At 39.3% G+C, this 21,473-nt stretch overlaps 1 protein-coding gene across 1 annotated transcript in view; it reads right to left on the minus strand.

The window, feature by feature from the left end:
• Nucleotides 1-6,382: 6,382 nt before the first annotated feature.
• The window catches only part of LOC133843615 (retinal homeobox protein Rx), a 30,370-nt gene continuing 15,279 nt past the window's right edge, over nt 6,383-21,473 (minus strand). The window contains exons 5-6 of the mRNA XM_062277245.1: nt 7,636-7,801; nt 6,383-7,576 (exon numbers count right to left, since the gene is read on the minus strand). Coding sequence (XP_062133229.1) covers nt 6,792-7,576; nt 7,636-7,801 — 951 coding nt within the window. The 3' untranslated portion in view covers nt 6,383-6,791. The remainder of the gene's footprint in view (nt 7,577-7,635; nt 7,802-21,473) is intronic.

Raw genomic sequence — 21,473 nt, forward strand, 5'->3', positions numbered from 1 at the left:
TGTGATATATTTCTCATAACATATTAAATTTTCATATTTACACTATAGTCTGCTATAAATATTTGTTTGGTATGATATTTGCAAGCAATAAAGATATACTTGCAATTTTTCAAGTCAATTGAATTGAATGGAATTTTTCTTTTTAATATGAGAACTTCTTCTATACGAGTATTACGCTCTTTTCAAAGAAGTCATATAATGTTTATTTAACCAGTGAACAACATGTCAAGCATTAAGTTGCAATATCATTTTCCCTGTTCGGGCAGCCATTGAAATTGTATCCAAATGTTTTCCAAATGAGCAATCAAAACTCGCGCCATAATCGCAATCAAATTGCATCAGGCCAAAGAACAAACAATGGCCCGAGGTCACAGGCCATGGTTGCCTTGAGGCTGAAACCGAAGCACAACAAAATCTCAGCTCAGTTGAGCTCAGAGAGAGAGTAAGGAGTGCGAGTTGAATGGCAAATACATAGATTTGTATAAATGGTTAAATCAAAATTTAATAAAACTCAGTCAATTGTATAGTGGGGCGTCGCTGTCAACTGTCGACTGTCGTTGGCTTTGGCTTTGGCTTTGGCTTTTACCAAGGAATTTTAATAATGAGCACGTATCCTGGCAGCGCTGTTGTTTTAGTGCACGTGTGCCAATTGCCAACACTAAAGGGATTCATTTGTGAATTATCCAATGCCAATGCTGCCCCATCAGAATGCTGAAATCAAAACCCAAACTCAAACCCAAACCCAAAAACCGTTTCCGAACTCAATCCCGTACCACGGTTCCTAAGTAAACAACGTGTCCGGGGGTCAGAGTCTGGCCCAGTCCGGCTGACTGGCTGCCTGGGCTGGGAATCAACGAAAACAAATTGCAATTGAGCCTGTAACGGTGACATTGGCGGCGGCTGTTTTGGGTGACAAAGTGGCCACCACATCACACAGACTGAGACTGAGACTGCGACCAGGGTGGGAGGAGTTCAAGGGATGGAGATGCGCGCTGCGCATTTGACAGCTCAAGCGAAATGCACACAGACGCCCAAAGCCAAGGCAACAAGCCGTTACATGGCTGTGGCTGCCACATCGTGAGGCATGATAATCATGTTGATGTTGATGATGATGATGATGTTGATGATGATGATGCTGACGTGGGTGAAGCAACCCTTAAGTCTGCTTTTCAGCTCAATTTGCGGAATTTTTATGAAGTTGCCAAATGTGTTTTTCTCTTTTTCTGTGGTGGGGAGAAGTTCATCAAAGTGACCAAAAACTATCTCTGGCATTAATTGTAAATTAGTTTGCCAGTTTATTGGATTTGCCTTTTGCCCTTCCTTCCTCTCTCTCCACATATTTGTGTAAACACGCGTGTGAAGCAAACAATCGAATTGAATCGCATTCAAATGGAGTGAAAGGGTTTTAACCACAATCGCCCCTCTTTGGTGGCTAATTGAGCTAATCGCCATTGTCAATGCTGATTGTCATTGATTTGCTTAGCGCATTTGTGGTCAAATTCACACTGACCGCAGTCCGGCAGCATCGAGTGTGTGTGGCAGCTGGAACGTGCAACGTGTGCCACATGCAACTGCCACGGCAACTGCAGCTGCATCTGCTGCCTGTTGTTTATCATAAAATGCGCCACTTGGCAGCTAATTTGAGGCAGCGCCTGAAGCATGTGGGGAGGGGAATCGGGGGAATCGGGGGAATAAGTAAATCAGGTCAACCAGGCGCATAAACACCCGTTCTCCTACAACATATCGGAATCCCAATCAGAATTCGATGCCGCATCCAAATTAGAATTTCGATTCGTGGAGAATTGAGTGCACTGCCTCTGGAGATGGTTTCTATTTTTAATTTAGTAAAAGGAACAAAAAAGATAGAGTGTATGTGTGAGAGAAAGGGAGAAGCTAAACATTTTCCAGAGTCTAGCATGGAATATTTTTGAAAGAGCATTCGAGTATCTGAGTTTCATTGTATTCCCATGTTCATATGCTCGGTTTGTTTAGCTAGTTGCTGAAATAATAATAAAATACTCAGATACACACATAGACACATATATCGCATTTCAAATCTCGAACATAAGTATTGTCTGCATACGATTTATTCCCCAATTCAATTGAGTTTTTCAATACGACAAATATTTAGTCATAAATGGATTCACGTGCTGCCTGCAATAATTTAAACCCAAAGCAGACAAGTGGTCATATCGAAGCCAGTGAAAACACACTCAAGAATATGACTATATACCTATATATCTACATATCTATGTATATGTTAAATGCGACGAAAATACAATTCGCATAGCCTATGAATGCCGCACTGTACTACGAGCATTCGACTCCAGAGCGATGAAAATACATTCAAGAACACAAAAAACGAAATACGAAAAAAACAAAAAAAAAATAGAAAACGCATACGAAATAGAGAAGCAACAGAGAAGCAAAGCACTATTTGAAGAGAGAAGGCAAAATGTTGAAATATTTTTATGGCAAATAAGCAGTATACACACGGATCTTTCTATAGATTAGAGTGGGCCTAAGCAAATGGTTCAGCTAAATATTTGAAGCGATTCAAATTCCTAAAGAATATTAGATCATATTATAGGAAAATATAAACAAGTTGTAGGAATATGTTTAATAACAATGAAGATACTTTCATGATTTCATTATGTTTTAATTTTAAAAGCCTTCTTTCATTATACTTAACATTTCAAACAGTCTTTTCGAATAAATATTAAATTTATTATACATAAATATATTTCTGTAAATTTCATCAGTATGATTATTCTTATTATTATTATTTTCAGAAAATTGGTTCAACCTTAGATATAAAATAAAAAGGTATAATCTATTTTATTTATATTAAATTTGTATTTCCATTATTAGAAATATCGCCAACATCATTTGAACAATAAAATAAAAGCGAAAATCTGAATAAATCTTATGAAATTAGTATTGATACTATTCAATTCACAATTTGTTAATGTTTAATTTATAATTAACATATCTTAAATTTTAATAATGAATGCCAAAAATGATATTGGGCCCAACCTAAAGCGTATAATCAGCATATGCTCTCTATAAGCAAAGGAAATAAATGACGCGGACATTTATGGTGTGCGGCCAGAGCAGAATATTTTTCAGTCAGATACATCTATATGTAGGCGAAGATATATCTAATATATAGATATTGTATGTATAGAAAATGCTGTTCGATAATTTGTTGTGTTGTGTTGTGTTGTGCGCTGTTTTGGCGCTGGTTTCATTTCGTGCTGAAGATTTTTATTTTTAACATTGTTATTTTATATACACAACAAGCAGCAAGCGCATAGAACAACAGCAACGCTAACAGCAACAGCAACAGCAAAAATGAAAGAGAAAAAAGAATGAAAGAAATATGAAAAGAAATACCGCCAACGCTTTCATCATCGACCAAACGGGCGCGATCAGCTGTATGTCATCAATATGCGATATATCTTGTGGGCAGCAAAATCGAATACGATCCAATTGTGGATGCGAGTGCAGATGTATGAATTATATATGTGTGTGTGTGTGTCTGTAATGGAATATATGTGTAGAGTACATATTCATGTAGTTGTGCATTTGGCTGGTTGAATCGGAAGTTATATGTTTGAGGGCAGCTGCTTGCTTAGCATTGACTCCCCCTCCCTCCCCTCGTTTGCCTTGGCACAACGGCACTTCCCTCCACCTGCTCTCCACTCTCCTCTCTCCACCCCGCATGGCCATGAGGCGCCATCCATTCGGACTCGGTGGTTTTTGACAATTTCTATTTATAGGCTAAAGAGTGTGAGAGTAATAAAGAGAGAGAGGAGAGTTGATTTTTTTTTCTGTGCATAGCTTCGCATTTTGCTGCATTGAATTGTGGAACACTTGTCGCTGTCTAGTCGTCTGGTCCAAAAGCTGATCCCAATGTTGTTTTGCGCAAAAATGATTCAGGAATTTTAATTCGTCATTTGCTGTTGGCGCGCTCTTTTTCTTGTTTTTCTTGTTTTTTTTTTTTTTGTATTATTTGTCTTTCAAGTTCAATTCACTTGGACTTTGTCTTGCACTTGGCTTCCACTGCAATTTGTATAATGCACTTTATTTTTGGTCCAACGCTGACAAAGCAGACGACTATGTTAAGTGAGAGGGAGCGAGAGGGCGATATCTGCCCATTCCAATTGTGCACATGTGTTTTGCTTCTGCTTGATCTTGGGGGAGGCTGTTTTACTGTATATTCGCCTTATATGGTGCTTGGCACCTACCACAAACATATCTGCTGCTGCTTCTTGAAATTGTTTTCCTTTGTGTGTTGCCCTTTATTTTTGTTTTTCTTTATCACTCAATCAGCGTGCAGCTAATAATAAGTGCACTTATTAGTTGACTGCACATTTCCTTCTCATGGCTCATTTACAGTTTGACAGCTGGGAAATTGAATGTGCACGAAATTGTCTTTTGATTGATTAATGCATATTGAAAGCTCACATGCAGTTTGCAGTTGTGAAAGCTTACAAGTTTTAGAAGCTTTGAACAGTCTAAAATTGCACTGCTTGCTTGTCAAAATTGCAAAATAATTTATAGTATTTTTTAAGCATTTACATATATAAACATAGATTAAAAATTAAATCAAATAATAGTGAAGTCTTTTGTAAAGATAATACTCAAAATTATAAATATAAATATGTATTTGAATGTGTTATACTGCTTGCTGCACTAATTCAAGCAGTGAACATGTAAACTGCTTGCGCTTTGTTTGTTGTCTATACACAATGAGCCATAGATGGCGCCACTAAAACAATTTGCATGATTTCAATTTCAATTTGTTTGAAATTTGTTTAAAATGCTTTTCTACAATATAAACTAAGCAAAGTTAGTAAATGAAAACTCCTCTCTCCAACTGAGTCTAATTCGCAGTAAGCAATTGTTTTGCTGCTTAAATTGATATTACTTTGCATTATTTATGGTTTAATGCACTTCCATTTAGGTGTATAATTTTCCCATGCATTAATTAAGTGTCTCAAATGGATTGCAACGCTGCAATTGCCGCACACAAAATAAACACAACCTAAATTCACCCCTAGCATGTCACAATATCCCTCAACGAGTAAACTACGAGCTCTACTATAACTATAACTAAGTATAACTGTCCCTATGCAACATTTTCCCGTTCATTTCCCCTGGCGATTTACTGCTGTTGTAATTCCCTCTTCCCCCCTCCCCTTTTTATGTGCATTCGAAAGAGATTTTTCCTAGATTTTGTGCGTGTGATAAGCGCCTGGTGTAATTGCCTGCAATTATCATTGTGCACATGTGCGAGTGAGATGGCAATATGCCGAGGTCGAACTACGCGTGTGTGTGTGAGTGTGTGTGTGTGTGTGTGTGTGTGGATTGCGGGAGGTGGTCAGCGTGCTTACATTTTAATTGCCCGCGGCGTTAATCAATTATAATTTATTCATTATTTTATTAGATTCGACTACTGCTTTGTGGCCATGCAAATACTACAAGCAAAGACTAAGACATTCCCTCATTCCCTCCTTTAACCACATTCCCTCCCTCTTACTCCTGTCAATTATGTGTCATTATGCGCCTTTGTTTGCTGTGCATTTAGTCCCTTTTAATTGCATTTAATTGCTGCTTGTCAGCCATTTCAATTTGTCTCCACTCGTGCTTTTGGTTTTACTTTGAGCGCCTGAAGGACTTCAGAACTTGCAGCTTGGGGCTTTGATTATTAATTGAGTCATTAATGAGATTCTGACAAGGCGATTAACAATGCTGATAACGTTTTGATAGGCCTAATTGCAAGATCGAGCTTGCCTCATTACCCAATCACATATTTCACCATTCAATTACGATGTGTGAACAAGTGAAATATTTTAGCTACCCTTTTTTTTTTGGTAGATTTACTCAGCAGCGACAAGTTGCGCCATCTGTCGGACAGTGGAAGCACGTTTACGCAGCTTAGGCGCCTGCACTGCTTGCTTTCTTAATTGATCATTCTAGTTAGCTTTCTTTAGAGGCCTTCAATCACGTAACGTAAGAGATAAGCGATCTAAGATAGTTTTTCTACAAAACACTTGTCAACAATTAAAGAATATTTTTTAAATGAAGTATATTGATATGACTATCATAGTAATTTAAAATTTGCAACCAAAAATAGAAATTAAATAAACAACTTAAGCTAAGTAAATTTCCATGCATCTACTGCTAATGCATCAACACAAATGAAACCCGCAAATCAATACCACTAATCGCATTATATCGCAATCGATTGCTCGCTATGCGAAGCGTTCACAATTTGCGGTGGCCTCATTTGGTGGTCAGACAAAATTGTGCTTTGCATTTGATGCCATTTCACACAAAAATAAAAGTTCATCCCCCAGAAAAGACAGCGTAAATAATTTAGAAATTGATGTGAGCTAAAACTTGTTTATTTATTTTGTGCTAATATGCATTGGGATTAGTTGCAGATTTCGGTCTGTTGTAGGATTTATTCAAATGTTACAAATAATGCTAAGTAGTATCTATTTAGTCGGCGTATTCCGCTTAGCACTAATAATAGAATTGGGGAACATATAAATGGGAGTTTTTAACAAAGACTTAAATAATTACTGGGGAATGTGGAATGGGGAACACGCCGCTGTTTTAGTTATGAGACTGGGGAAACTCTTGGTTCACTGGTTCTTAGCTATACAATGTGAAGGATTCGCTAAACTAAAATACACAATACGATAAACGAATATACGATAATACGATACGATATTAGGACTTTTGATTGGAGTGTGCGGGACTTTGAAACTAGGCTTAAACTAGACCATGGACACAAGTCCCTTGTTCAGATTATCGAGATGTTCCTTCGCCTTGATGCGCAGCGTGGCAATCGAATTGCTTCTCATGTCCACCGACGGAGCACCAACAACGGACTGTGGCGGCGTCGTCGTCGCCGTCGGACGCTTTAGGGCCAGCGAGGAGGGCGGCGGCGGACTCTCGCGTCCCACATCGAGCAGCTCCACTTGGCTGCACTTCTCCAAACCGCCAGCGCCGTTGCTATTACTGCCTCCATCGATGTCGCTGCAGTCGCGCGGATCGCCATTGGAGTCGGCATTGGAGATGCTGAGGTTTTGCGGTGACATGCAGACATCGGGGCCGCTGCACTCCAGCGACGAGGAGGAGGACGAGGTGGTCGAGCAGGCCGTGGTCATTGTGGTGCTGGTGGGCGTGGCACTGGGCGGCAGTGAGGCGGCGGCGGCAAGTGCGGCAGCATGATGCGGCGACAGCGACGTTGCGTGTGGCGACATCCGTGACAGGTGCGGCGAGAGATGCGACGACAGCGACGGCACCGCATGATGTCCTGCTGCATGCGAGTGCGCGTGTGGATGCGAATGCGGTGGCGGTGGTGGCGGCGGATGCGGTGGTCCAGCCACCGAAGAGGGGGGCGCCAGTTGCCCACTGTGCGGACCATGCGGTGGCGGTGGCGGTGGTCCATGATGATGACCCATGGCAGCCAAGCTGCTCATGGTCAGATTTCCGGGCGCCAGACTCAAAGGAGGCGTCAAATAGCTGGGATAAACAGTTTGGGGATGCGACAAGAAGCCTGAAAGAACCAAGTTTATTAATTGCAGTTCAAATTACAATTGTGGATCGTAAGTTTACCTGGCAACGCGCTCAACAGCGGCGGCGAGAGCCAAGGATCAACGGGCAGTCCTGAAGCGCCGCAGCCCAAGCGATGCGGCAGCTGAGTGAAGTGCGTCAAGCCAAGACGCAGACTCTCCGACTTCTCCTGGCGACGCCACTTGGCGCGTCGGTTCTGGAACCAGACCTACAAAAGAGATAGAGAGAGAGAGAGTGGGAAGATAAGTGTCAGTTAATTCCGAGGCGAGCGCAAGGCAATTAAACGCTGCGTAGGGGAATTTGGGCAGCACAAGGAGACGCGCTAATTGAATCAGGCGCAAAATGCGAGAGTCTAAACAGACAACAACAACAACGGTAGAAAGAGAACTGACAGCAGCAACAACAACAAAGAGAACATCAACGAAGGTCATCAAAGATAATTGGAAAACTGAATGAGCTTAATTACACGTGCCAGAGCGAGCAAGACAACGAGAACGACAGCAAAGTGTGGAGCAAAAAAGCAAAATGGCCGCCGCAGCCAAATTGTTAATGAAAACAGCCGCCGCCGCACACAAAAGTCAGAGCGAGACAGCACGAGGAGAGAACGCACAAAGCAGCGCAGCAGCGACGCCAGAAGCGACAGCAGCAGAAGTAAAGAGACAGCCCAAACAAGCAGAAAGACAGACAGACAGATGGACAAACAAAATGGCGTAACAGCAAAAAGCAACAACGATTGACGTGGCCAAATGCTGTAGAAATAAAATTCAATTAGTGCCCGTAGCTCTAATTAGAATTATCGTTACAATGTGTGTGTGTGTGTGTATGTGTGTGTGCAAAGCTTTTGAGCAGCTCTGCCAACCAGCGCGCAGCCCAAGCGTCTGTCTAATTAGTGGCAAACGCAAAGAGAGCAAATCGAAAGCAGAGAGAGCGAGCAAACGAAAGAGAGAGAGCAAGTGCGAGTGGATGGCAAAGAGAGGCAGGGAGAGAGAGTGTGTGTGGTGTGTTTGCGTGTGGGCTGCAAGTGGGTGGCATATTTTGGATTTCCGTTATGCCGCCGGCAACGCTGCCGCTGCGCTCAAAGTAATTAAATGCAATTTGCGCAAATTAATAAGAAATTATTTTTGATGGAAATTTCATTACCATTATGTCGCTCTTGTTGTTGTTGTTCATGTTGTTTTTGCAGTCGTTCGTTGCTGTCGTTTGCTCTGCTTTCAGTTCACACATAAACAAGTCTCTGTGTATTTGTTGGTGTGCGTGTGGAAGTTGTTGTTTGTGTGTGTGTGTGTGTATTCTGTGTGTCGCTTTGGTTGCTGCGGCTGTTTAATTAAACATAATGGCGCGTAAAATTATTTTCGTTGTCAATTTGGTGCTCAGGCAGAAACTGATTTGCATTTCAAATTTGCCAAGCGTGCAGCTAACTGTCTGCCTCCCCCACCCCACCCACTTTTACCCGCTTCTGCTCCATCATGTTGACAAACAGAAAAGCGAAAAGTGAAAATGTTGTGTTGTGCTTTTCCAACGAGCAAATCAACTTTGGCAACTAATTAAGGCTAATAAGTAGTTGAGGCTGCTGAATAATTGCTTATATGTTGTGTATATTCGTGCACACAGCGATGAATGAACAGTTAACAGCTCGTTTAAACGTGACTAATTAAAAATATATTATTGCGCGCCCAAAAGCATGCTATAAAAATTATAAAAGAAACTATTTAGCAGGACTTTCACAAAGAAATTCTCTTCAAAAGAAGTCTTGACTCAAATGTTGTCAATATTCTTGTTTATGAAATCTTTACTTAAGACACAATGTTATGTATGAATGTTGTGTAGCGATTTAAATTAGTATTTTATATCAATGCATGCTAGTTGGAATTATTTTGATTTTAAGATATTTCGAATACTTAAAATATTCGTATTTAAGGTAAATTTATTTATTTGAGGAAAGCTTACTTAACAAAACTATGATCGATCTCTCTTTTTTGCTTTATTTTATTTTATTTTATTTTATAAAAATATGTATTACATATGCAACAAAAAATTACAAATTTCAAATTTAAAGTTGTAAAAAATTTTAATTAATGAATGCTCTAATAAGTCTCTTCACAACTACTTAAATTTTCTTTTGATAATGCACAGAAAATTGTGTTTGATTGATTTGCTTTATCTCGTTAATGAAAAAATGCATAATATTTATTGAATTTGTTAAATATGTTAATGAATTCATTTTGTTTTAAAATATTTTATTGTGTAACTTCATTTATTTAATGAAAATATGAATATTATTTCATCCTTTCATCCTTGTTTTCAAATATTCTAAACAATTCAGTTAAATAAATGTATAAATAATAAATCAGCAATTGCCTTGAAGAAAAGAATTGTGTGATTCGTCAAATATTTATATGCGTATGCAGTTTATTTTGATTAGGCATCAAACAGTTTGTCTTTAGTTTAATTGGCAGCCACATTTTGACTTTAACTTTTGGCTGTTTAGTAAGTTTTGGCTAAGTGGCAAATGAATCTATAACATAGTTCAATTAGCATAGATGAGTGACAGTAATAACAAAGCTCAAGGAGCAAAAACCAACTCAAAGTCTAATTTCCTGTCTCTCAAATCTGTACGAAGAAAATAAATTAAAGTTAGCAGCTTTAGGCCACATACAAACACACACACACCCACACACACACACACATACATAGACAGAGACACACACTAGCCGAGTTTCAAATGTTAAATGAATATTGACATTCGGCAGTGGGAGTCGAGGATGTAGAGAAAAGGAGGGGAAAGGGGAAAGGCGAGGCAACTTTAGTGGGAGGCCACTCAAAAGCCAGCGCCATGTTGCTGTTGCTGTTGCTGCTGCCGGTCGCCGACTGTTATAATTTGAGTTTGTGCTTCTTCATTTTAATTAAATCATCAAAATCAATTTTGTAATTTCCATTCATGGTGCGTCATAAGCTCCCAAAAGAGTGACAGCGACAGAGACATCGACAGTGGAGCGATGAGGAGAGAGGAGAGTAGAGGGAAGGGGGGTGGCAGCATAGTATTGATGGGTGGCACGCCCATCGTCATCGCCAGCGTCATCATCATCATCATCAACGTCCTCGGCATCCACATCATGATGACGATGGCAAATTGTCTGCTTTCATCTTTGGCTCTTGATGCTCGCCTCGCTCTGTTGTGGCAACAGCTCTTCCTCTTTCTCTTTTCCGCCCCCACTCCCCCTTTCACCAACGTGGCACCAAACTCAATTTTCCACCCCATAGACACAAATACAAACACCCGCACACACACACACACACACACACACTCACACACACACAGTCCATTTCAGCCATTTTCAATTTTGCTACATTTTGTGTTGCCCGCCCATCTTCCTCTTCTTCCTCTGCTTCTTCCTCTTCGCCCCCGCCTGCCTGCGGCATTTGGCATTCATGTGGAGCCCGCGCTGATGCTGATGCTGATGTTGTTGTTGCTCTTCCACCAGAGCACGCGCCAGGCCACAACCCCCTCCCCCCCTCACTGTGCCCAGTCAACCACTTTTCAACTTTAATCTTTTTCATAAACTTCACATTGGCAGCAAACAATTTGCGTTGCCGTGTATCCCGAAAAATGGTGACGTTGATGTTGTTGCCTCCTCCCTTCCCCCTTCCCCCTCTCCCCTTCCTCGTTTACCCCCCGCTTAAATGGCGTTCAGCATCATCATCCCCCGAAAACAAGGAGAGCAACAAGAGCAACCCCATGGGCGACCGTTATTCTCATCGTCATCGTCGTCGTCGTCTTCTTTAATTTTGTTCGCAGCAAAGTTTTGCCGTTTTATTGGAAAACTTCTGCCGCAAAGTGTCGTCGCCCAAAAGCATACAAGGCGTATACGCAATTTGGCTTGTACTCTCAGCAGTCGTGCCCTCTCTTTCACTCTCTTTCTCTCGCTGTGTATGTGTGTGTGTGTGTGTGTGCTATGGCACAAATTGCTTTTCGAATGTTTTTGACAGTTTGCAAATTGGAAAATTGACTTTTAACACACAAGAGCTCAGCAGCTTAATAAAACTGTTTGCAACTTGAACTACGCAGTGAGCGAGACAGCAATAAAGATAGAGAGTAAGAGTGAGAGAGAGAGAGGGGAAGTCGAGGCAGACATCTTGTCATTATAATGGTCATTGTTGAGGTTCCGTGCACATATTCTCGTATTCATTGGAATACTTCCGTCTCAGTCTCCGTTAGTTTTTTGTGGCTAACAAATTGGAAAAAGTTTTGTTGCCATTTGCTTAACTAGCTTTTGGCCCAAAGGCTCCGCCATTTATCGTCTATCGTAGCTGGTTTATCGTTTATCGTGTTGAATCTATTCCCATTTGAGTTCGCATGTTCATGCAATTCAATCAATTTGATTGAAGCCGAAGTTGCGATAAGAATTTAATTGCATGGAAAATGCCAGCGAGGCTTCAACTATATAATTAGAGCAAGGGCTGCGCGACAACCCGTTGCGTTCAAGGATATTGATAGCGGCGCCTAAGCTAATGTCCCGTCGAATGCATCTGCATTCACCACTCTCCCTTCTCCCTCTCCCTTCTCCCTCTCCCTTCTCCCTCTCTCTCTTTCACTCTTTCTCAGCTCGTGTGCAAGCTTTAATTCAATTAAAAAACTGCCAGAACCGAACTCAAACTCAATCGCAAACTCGAACTCGACCCTAATTATATGGCTGGCAGGATTTTTACTTTGGCACACACACATACAGACAGACATCAGTCATATCCTTGCCTGTCATAATTTCAGTTGTTCCTTCAGCCCTCGGCGCTGCAAACAAAGACTCAGCGTGGAGTCCGCTTGGCACTAGTTTATGACATGTTTTTTCTTTCTCTTTTGTTGGCTTTTAGTTCCGGCCCTCGATTCGTACCTCAGTCTCAGTCTATCCCCAGTCAGGATCGCTGCTCGGCATCCTGCTTCGACTGATTTACTTCTGTCTTCTACTTTAATTTTCGGGGGCAATTTTACGGAGGCAAACAAAAGCTTTGCTGCGGCCTCAAAGCGCACAAGATGTTTTAATTAGTTTAAGAGCCGACAAGCATATTAATTTACACTTGATGCCGCTTTGTCCTTGCTTCACGAGCGGCAAAAGCTTCTTCAAAAAAGGGATCGAAGATCGTTTCGTTGAAATTCCTCTGACTCTGAAGAGTTTAGTGAAGTTTTAGAGATTGGAACTTGTTTAAGTTTCTGAAGCAATAATTAAAATTTGATCAAACTGACTTCGATACAGTTGTACTTTTATTTTTTATTTTATTTTTTGTGATTGAATTTTTCTATTTAATCTGATCGACAATTTTTAAATGATAGTTAATCTTTAATTTGGTATTTTTTGGAGATTTATGAGCAGTATTTTAAGTATCTTATCGATTTGTAGTCAAACTTTAAGTTTTTAATTCATTAAACCATTTTAAGACTCTATTTACAAGATTTTGAAACAAAATTAATATGAAAGCTGTTCCGATTTGAAAATTGAGAAAAATAAATAATATGATCTGTCTTACTTAAGACTGAGATGATTAAATTACTTTCTTATTTAAACCTGAATCATAATATAAAATTTAACCCATTCTATTCTATATTACAAAAAAAAGTAAGACCGTATAATTTGGCACAACTTCACAGCGCTTATTACGCATTATGCAGAGTTGTAATTTATAATGTGAACAGAGAGGTAGAAAATATAATATATTAAATAGCTGGGTAAACTCGGCTTTCATTCTTCAAAATATAATTACTGTTTATATTTTTGGTATTTGGTGTAATTGAATTTTCACACTCTCTTTGAAAAGTATTTACCCTAATGGCATGGAAATTTTCCCAGGGCTGCTAAGTATGTTTAACCTTAGCTGGCTGGCTCATTAGCCTTAATAATAGTTTAGCTTGCATTTGAATCGCAGTAACACAAAGCGAGACACACGACTTCCTTCCCTCTTCCTGCCCCTCCTCACCCCCCCTCTATATTTGTGACCGCTGCCAGCCGCAGACAAACTTATCGGTTCAAATATCGCATGTGAAAAGTCAAAGGCAAAGGCAAAGGCAGGTCCTTCTGTTTAGTCCTTGGCTTGGCTCATTTAACACCCACTCGATCAACGCGCTCAAATTTCCTTTCAATTTCAATACGAATTTGTGATTGTGGCCTTCTTCTGCTCAACTTGAGCTGACTTTGACTGCTCCAGCGAGAGATTGACGAGGCAAACCAAGAGGGGGGAATTATTCGACTTTAGTCGCTGGCACTGTTTGACAGGGCGTGTTTGCTTGCGCCACGTGTCACCCTGTATTTAATTAGCTATTTATTTACTTGCTGACATGCGGAGCACCCGAAAGAGAGAGAGAGCGGGAGAGAGCGAATGAGATCTGAGGAAGGGGAGGAGCACAACGAACAGTCGCACGCACAGTTAATAAGCAGTTAAATCGGCTACAAAGGACGACAAATATGCCCAGCAGCTGCTTGGCAAATAGTCGACTGGGAATGGGCATTATTAAGAGAGTGGCTAGGGCTTGGAGGGGGGCGTGGAATGTGGGCTGTGGGTCGTGGGTAGCTGGTAGTTGGACTGTCACACGCTCTGCTTGTTTCACATTTTGTTGACACACACACACGACGCATTTTTAATTTGCAACAGTTTCACGGCGGGTGGAGGGGGGGGGGGAAACAGGTACACAGGGTGCACAGGGTGCACTGCAGGGGCAGTATGAAAATGTCGCTGTTTTCGATGTGGCCATTAATTTTTTTGCTTTGATATCAATAATCATACCTTTGTCGAAAATAAATGTTGTTTACTTAAAAGCAAGAGCAAGAAAACAAAATTAACGGTGCTCAGGTTTAAAGTGTGCTAAAGAGACTGAGAGCACTGCAATTAGAATCCACTATGTTACCTAATCACTATAACTTGTTGTTGTGGAAGCTGAGAGCGTAAGTGAGCGCAGTCTGTACTACAGTTATAATTGAGTTCCACACCATCCAAAGAGTGGGAGCCGCACAGTGTGCGTGCAAAGCCAGCCGCAATTAGAGTCCACAATGAGAGCACAACTAAAGCAGCACTAATTGCAGTCCACATTGCGATCCCTATGAGTGCGAGTGCGTGCGCTGCAAAGCTTAGCTCACTTAGCAGAGGAGCAGTTTGTATTTTTCTTCATTCGCTTTGTTGATCACTTTCCTCCTTGCTTCCACTGCATGTGTAACTAAGCTTAACATTTCGGGCCGCCCTCGCAGACAGGTCTAAGCACCCGAAAAATTGCCAGCGGTTATTTTCGCTGGCGTTTGCCACGCTGGCTGATTACGCGCATAATTTGAATAATTCCTTATGACAAAATAAATTAGTGCGCTGTGTAGTGTGTGTATCCTGACTGTGTGTGTGTGCGTGAGTGCAGTGGCTAAAAGTTTGTTGCATATATTAAAAGTTGTTCAAGCTGTTCCCGTTGTTATTCTCCTTGTTGTTCTCGTTGTTGTTATTATTGTTGCTGGCTTTTGATAACTTAATTATGTATTTTGCGTGAGCCAAAAATGTGGCCTACAGTGGGCCAAAAAGCAGCAAAGCGAGGCCGAAAAATTGGTTAGGTGATTAATTAGCACATAATAAAGTGGCAAGCGCACGGAAAATTATTTAAGTGTTTTATGATTTATTCATAGAGGTCGCGCAACCACCAAGAGCAGCAACAACAACCGACCACAAAATTGGAAATAATAATTAAATAATAAACAAGCGATTTGAATACGCGTAAAACGCATAAAACCAATTAGCATGTTACACAAATTAATTAAAAGCGGAAATCAAAAGCCCCAAGAACCATGTCACACATTTCAGCCCCCAACAAAAAAAAATACATACATGTAATTATAATAAGCCGCTTGTTATATGTGTGTGTGTGTGTGGGTTGATATCCAAAAATACTGGGAAAGAAGTTCAAGCTGAGACGTCGTTGTCGTTGTCAAAACAAGCATTTATATAAAGCTGATTAAGTCACATTTCACAGAGTGAGGAAGAGAGAGCGAAAGTGGAGAGTGGTGGAGAATGAGGGAATGGGGGCAACAGGAAGGTAACCCATAAGTATGTAGTACCTGCCTCATTTCGTTGAAAATTTCTTTTGATTGACTCCACTCTCTGAGTTGGCTGAGTCACATGAGCCCAAATTGAAATTGTTCTGTTTTCGGGCCTAATTTGACAACTTAAGCCCAATGCTCATTTAAACTGACAGCGTTTGGTATCAGAGCGTTTTGCTGGGAGTATCTCACAGATTGTGTATCTGCGGCTCTCTTTGATTGAATTGATAAAGATTGTACCAAAACACGCGCACAAACTGAATGTATAATCAATTCCCTATTAGATGCCTATAAGATCAATTTTTGGAATAGTTTCTTAGTGCAGCATGTGTTGTTACTTATATATTTTATAGTAATGAGATGAGAAGTGATTTATTTTTATATATTTTAACATTTTGGGAATTAAATCGCTGCTTTCAACTGTTAAGATTAACAGATTAAAGCATGACATAAAATAATAGTTATTTTAGATTATATCTTTCTTCAAAAATTTTGGTTTTGAAAACTAATACAGTATAATAGACGAGAAATATAAAACCATAACCTCAATAAAGCCATTATTTCCAAAACAAAAATAATACTCTTTATTTCGAATCTAAATTATTTTATCAAGAAATTTTTCAACTTTTCACTATTTTCAAGATTGCTTCTTTCTTTTTAAAGGACTTTTTAGATACCTTTCGATTCCATTAATAAAATGCTTGTTTTTATAAATCTTGTAAAGATAACACAACCACTCTTAAATCTCAGTCAAATCATAACTCTCTTTCAAAGATTTCATTAAATATCTTCTTCATCACACTGCTTAACAAACTTGCATTCAAAGTTAAATACAATTACACGCAATTTCATAACTTCTTACATGCATCTATAGAAAGTATCGTTAAGCTTGATCTAATCAGTTTATTTGACAATTTTCGGCTCGTTAAAAATGAAAGAAAAACAATTTTTGCCGCTTATTCGATTTGTGCACGAATTTAAAGGGATATTCTCCGTGTACACTTGACATCTGACACATGAAAGAATGAAGTGAAATGAAGGCAAGTGCCATAATACGATAATAACAATAATGCGAGCATTTTTGGACAACACAACAGGACTTGATGTTGATGTTTGACTTGTGTCGCACTTGAAACCTTCAGCGCAGCGAACAGATGTGCAACTCATTACACAGCATTTAGGTACTTAAATTGAATAATATTCATAATTTCATTGCAGCGTCGAGGGGTGGCAAATCACCCACCCCTGGCATGGCATCGAATGCCCCGCACTTGACGTCTCAAGTGGACTTTGAGTAGAGTTGAGTTGAGATGAAACTTAGCAGCTGCTTGGTGAAGAGATTTCCCCAAAACAACTTTAGTTACAGCTGCTAAGCTTAAGCGAAAGTCTCTCACTCTCTCCCTTCCTCTCACTATCATTCTCTTCTGCTTTCTTTCTCTTTGCAATTTAGCATAAAAAACGGCATAATTTCATTGTAATTGTAATTGTATTCGCTTGATTACATTTGATCGTATTTTGTTTCAGTTTAAGCCAAACATATTTCGAGTGTTCGCCCTCAGGACAGACGCTGTCAGGGTTGACAGCAAGAGAGGGGAAGGGAGGAAGGTAGGGAGTGGGGGAGAGCATGCAGCGCAATGTTTGTTGCCCTCTTTTTGCGCCGTAACCCCTAATGTCAAGTGAGGTTATGTGCGTGCGTGCCAGGGGTGGAAACAAACACGACTCTCGACTCTCGACTGTCGACTGTCGACCGTTGACGGGGGAGGTAAAATGATTTATAATTTCATTCCTTTTGATTTATACATTTTTATTGAAATGTGTTGACAGGTTACGCCAAATTCGATATGATGCCTAAAACAAATTGTGCCCAGGCTTTGTTTTTGCTTGCTTCACTTGACAAGTGGACATGCCCAGCATGCGGGGTGGACAGCTCTTAGTGGCAACTACTTACTAGTAAACAACTGAGACTAATCCGCAGCACGCGTGTGCGTCTCAATTTGATTTCATTAGCTGGCAAAAAGCGCAATCATTGTCGTTCGACGTGAGTCGAGTTGGCAGGACACGTTTCGCAGCTTAAATTACGCACACGTTGGCAGTGCCAGGCTGCAGTCTGGCAGTCAATGCTCGAGGCATGTGTAAACTTGCTGAGATAAAAGGATGCGGCAAAAGCGCTTTAAAGTTTTGCCCCAAAGGTAAAGACTGCGACGACGACTCGTAGACAACGACGACGACGAGGACGATGACGATGATGACACCCTTCTGGATACCACAAGGACAACGTGGAGCACAGCGTAAACTCAATAAGTCGCATAAAGGAATGAAATTGGATGCCATTGCAGCATCAACAGAGCGGGCAGCATTCGCTCTGCCAAACAAACAAATAACTGAACAAACGATGCCGACGATGAAGACAACGGAGTTGTTGTCCTTGCGGCATCTCCTTCTGCACTTTATTCCCATCTCTCTCTCTCTCTGTCTATGCCTGCCTCTGTCTTGGCATTGCCAACTTAATTAATTGCGACACGCATTTGCTTAGGCGTTCCCGATCTCAGGTAAAGCTCCATCAAGGCGGCATCTCATTCCGTCTCCTTTGTGAAAAGAGCCCCTAATGAGGGTTAATTGAAAGCAGCAGAGCTCTCGGTTCTCTATTCACTGCTCAGTGTTCTCTGTACTCTGGTCTCTGCTCTGTGGCTGCCACAAAAGTGAAAGCTGATAGCTGATAGCAACTACGCTGCGAGCTGTAATAAGCTTGGCTATGCAAATGCCTTAGAGATTGAAGTCGAATTCGATGCTTACAAAAAACATAATCAAAATGAGGGGCAGCTACTACATTGTGTTATTTGACAAAGAAAAAGTTGAAATTTGGAATAAGAAATAGAAAAAGAATACTGATAAAAGAATATATGTAGAAAGAAAATATTAGGCAGGCTGTGAATTCAAAATAAAATGTATAATTTGTATTCTGCCCTTTTATTATTGTAATTTGCGTCTAAGTAGCAACGACTGAAATTCTGTTTTAATTTTGTACTTTTCTATAATTTCAAAGTTTCTTTGATGAATAAATTCAAAGTTTATTAGAATATTTAACAAATTATCTATAGAGTTTATTAAACTTTTCAAAGATACACAATCTATAAACAATAAGGGACAGTCGTCTATTTGAGAATTTATCGTTTGGTACTTACAAATATAATAAAATAAAAATTTTTAGTGCTACCTTATTCTAGGGTAACTCACTCATGATCTAGTAAAATACTATAATATATATATTATATCAATTTTCAATTATTATTCATTTGAAGTTTAGAGAGGTGTAACCCAATAAGCAAAAAGAAATAAGAAAAATCTTACTCCAATTAAATTTAATTATTTCATATGATAACTTTGCATAATGGAGTGAAAATATGATTTTCAAAGTTGAATATAGTAATCTATATTGTATTGTAGTGTTCTTAGGCTATCTTCACTGTAGCTATCGGCTATTTTCGGCCATTTTGCATGCAGATCAAGAGTGAGCTGGAGGAGAATTTTGTTGTGGTTTCATTGTTCGCTGGGCAGACTCGTAATTAGGCAGCTCGCTTCAAGTGTTTGCTGCTTGCTTTGTTTTATTGGACAACTTAAGCAGCAGATGTGCAACAAACACACACACACACAAACATATATCGACTACCCTCATACTTGACTTTGACTGCTTTTATTATTATTTATTATTGTTTACCCTTGCGCTGCGCTTTGTTGTGGCTTTGTTGTGTGTTTGTGTCAAAGGTGGCATAATGTGTTAATTGTTGTGCCCCTGCCACATTCCACACACCACACGCCCACGCCTCACACCACACTCGCCTCAGCGAGCAGCTGTCGTTGGTATTTTGCATTAATTATAAAAATAAGCGCAGTTAACAGTGGGATAACAATCGAAAGCGGCTTCAATTGGATCCACATTTTTGGAGCTGGACAAATCACCGATATTGACCCGATAAATGCTCGGGTATTGAAGGCACATTTCCCCAATGGCAATTTCACAATAACTTGAATAAACTGAAAACTCATTGCCCCCAGAGAGAGAGAGAGGGAGGGGGAGAAAAAGAATGAAAAGCGAGGGAGCAGCAAATGAGCCCATTCATGCAATTGTCAAGCTCAATTTTGAGTATATTTCATTTGATATTCTGGTTTGTTTGATTTTTACGACACAACTTAGCCGTAGTTTGTGTCGTCCTTTTGCTTTTTGATTATTTTCATTATTAGATTTGTATAGGATTTCAATAAAAGCGCACAAAATGAACCTAATATGCATTATTATTATTATGACATGTGAAAACGAAAGCGAAAGCGATTCAAATCGAATCCAATCGAATCGAGTTGAATCGCATCGATTCGATGGACGGAAACATATGAAGAGATAGAGAGAGAGAGAGAGAGAGACTGTGACTGTAAGTATAATAATAATAAAAAACAAAGCGAAAGCAAAAGCAAAGGAGAAACGAACATAAAAAAAAGTAAGCAGCAACAATAACAATAACAAGAATAACAACAAGAACTTGAGGCCAGGCCATGGCAATGTCGCAAGTGGAATGCAATAAAAATCTATTTTATTTGTTAGTGAAATGACATTTTTATTTGTTTGCTTTTTTATGCACACATACGCACACACACATAGAGAAGCACAGAAAAACACGTCTCGCTGTCACGTCACACACGTCGTATGCGCAATATGCAGATAAATAACTATTTTTCTCTCTCGTTTATTATACGAGTACGATTGTTATGCCAGTGCCGTTTGTCCTTTGACATTTTTACGATATTTAATCATTTGACTATGCTAAATAATTGACAGGCATTCATTCACATTCATTCATTTGTTTATTTTTGCTGCTAATAATATTAATAACAATTGCCATGCTCGACAATTTCACTAAAAGCTACTCAAAACGAGATACTCGTATGTTATTCTTTCGATTCTCCCCCATTGTTTTCTTTTCAAAATGTTCTCATATTACTCCAACTCGTACTTGAACATTTGGCATTTGATTTACTTTTGGCAAACAGGCAAGAAGCCAGATCACGCAACGCATGTTCCTTCAAATTCTCTTATTGAACTTCTTGACTTTCGTTTTAATGATTTCTCATAAATAAATCGATTACATGTGTTCTGAATACTTTCACAAAATTAAGTCTCAATGTAAAACTATATTAAATGATCTAAACAAATTAAATATTGTTTTTGATATAACAAATTTTGATAATTTGCATTTTTGGCATTAAGAAATTTAATTAAAAATGTTATTTGGACTACACAACAATGCAAAGTTAGATAATAATTTTTTTCCTTATTTAAAATCAATTAGTCAAATAGTCAGCGGATAATTCTCAACGGAATTTGTCGTGTGCGACACTATTTAAAATGATAAAAAACATAAACTAAAACAATTTTAAAAATATGTAAAGGTTATTCTTATAGCTCAGGGCTATATTTGCAGCTAAGATTAATTTTAGGACCTTTTTCTGTTTTACAAAAATAAATATATGTTATCTATATATAAAATCGTTCATTTTCTGAGAGCTTGAGTACGAATTCGTGTATTTTTACAATTATCTTAAAGAAGAAAAATATTTTGAAAATCAGTTTTAACTCTAATTAAAGTGATAAATAATCAAGAGCTATAAGATTGATGTTATTCTCATAATAAAAATTTTGAAGGTATTTGTTTTGTCATTGTAGATAGTATCGCAAGCGACATTTTCGTCAGAAAATTACCCATATATTGTTTCTTATTTTTATTTCTGACATCAAAACAAGAGAATTATTATTTTGAGTAACCCATAAATGTTATT

The sequence above is a fragment of the Drosophila sulfurigaster genome, chromosome 3 (assembly GCF_023558435.1).
Source record: "Drosophila sulfurigaster albostrigata strain 15112-1811.04 chromosome 3, ASM2355843v2, whole genome shotgun sequence".
NCBI classification, from domain to species: domain Eukaryota; kingdom Metazoa; phylum Arthropoda; class Insecta; order Diptera; family Drosophilidae; genus Drosophila; species Drosophila sulfurigaster.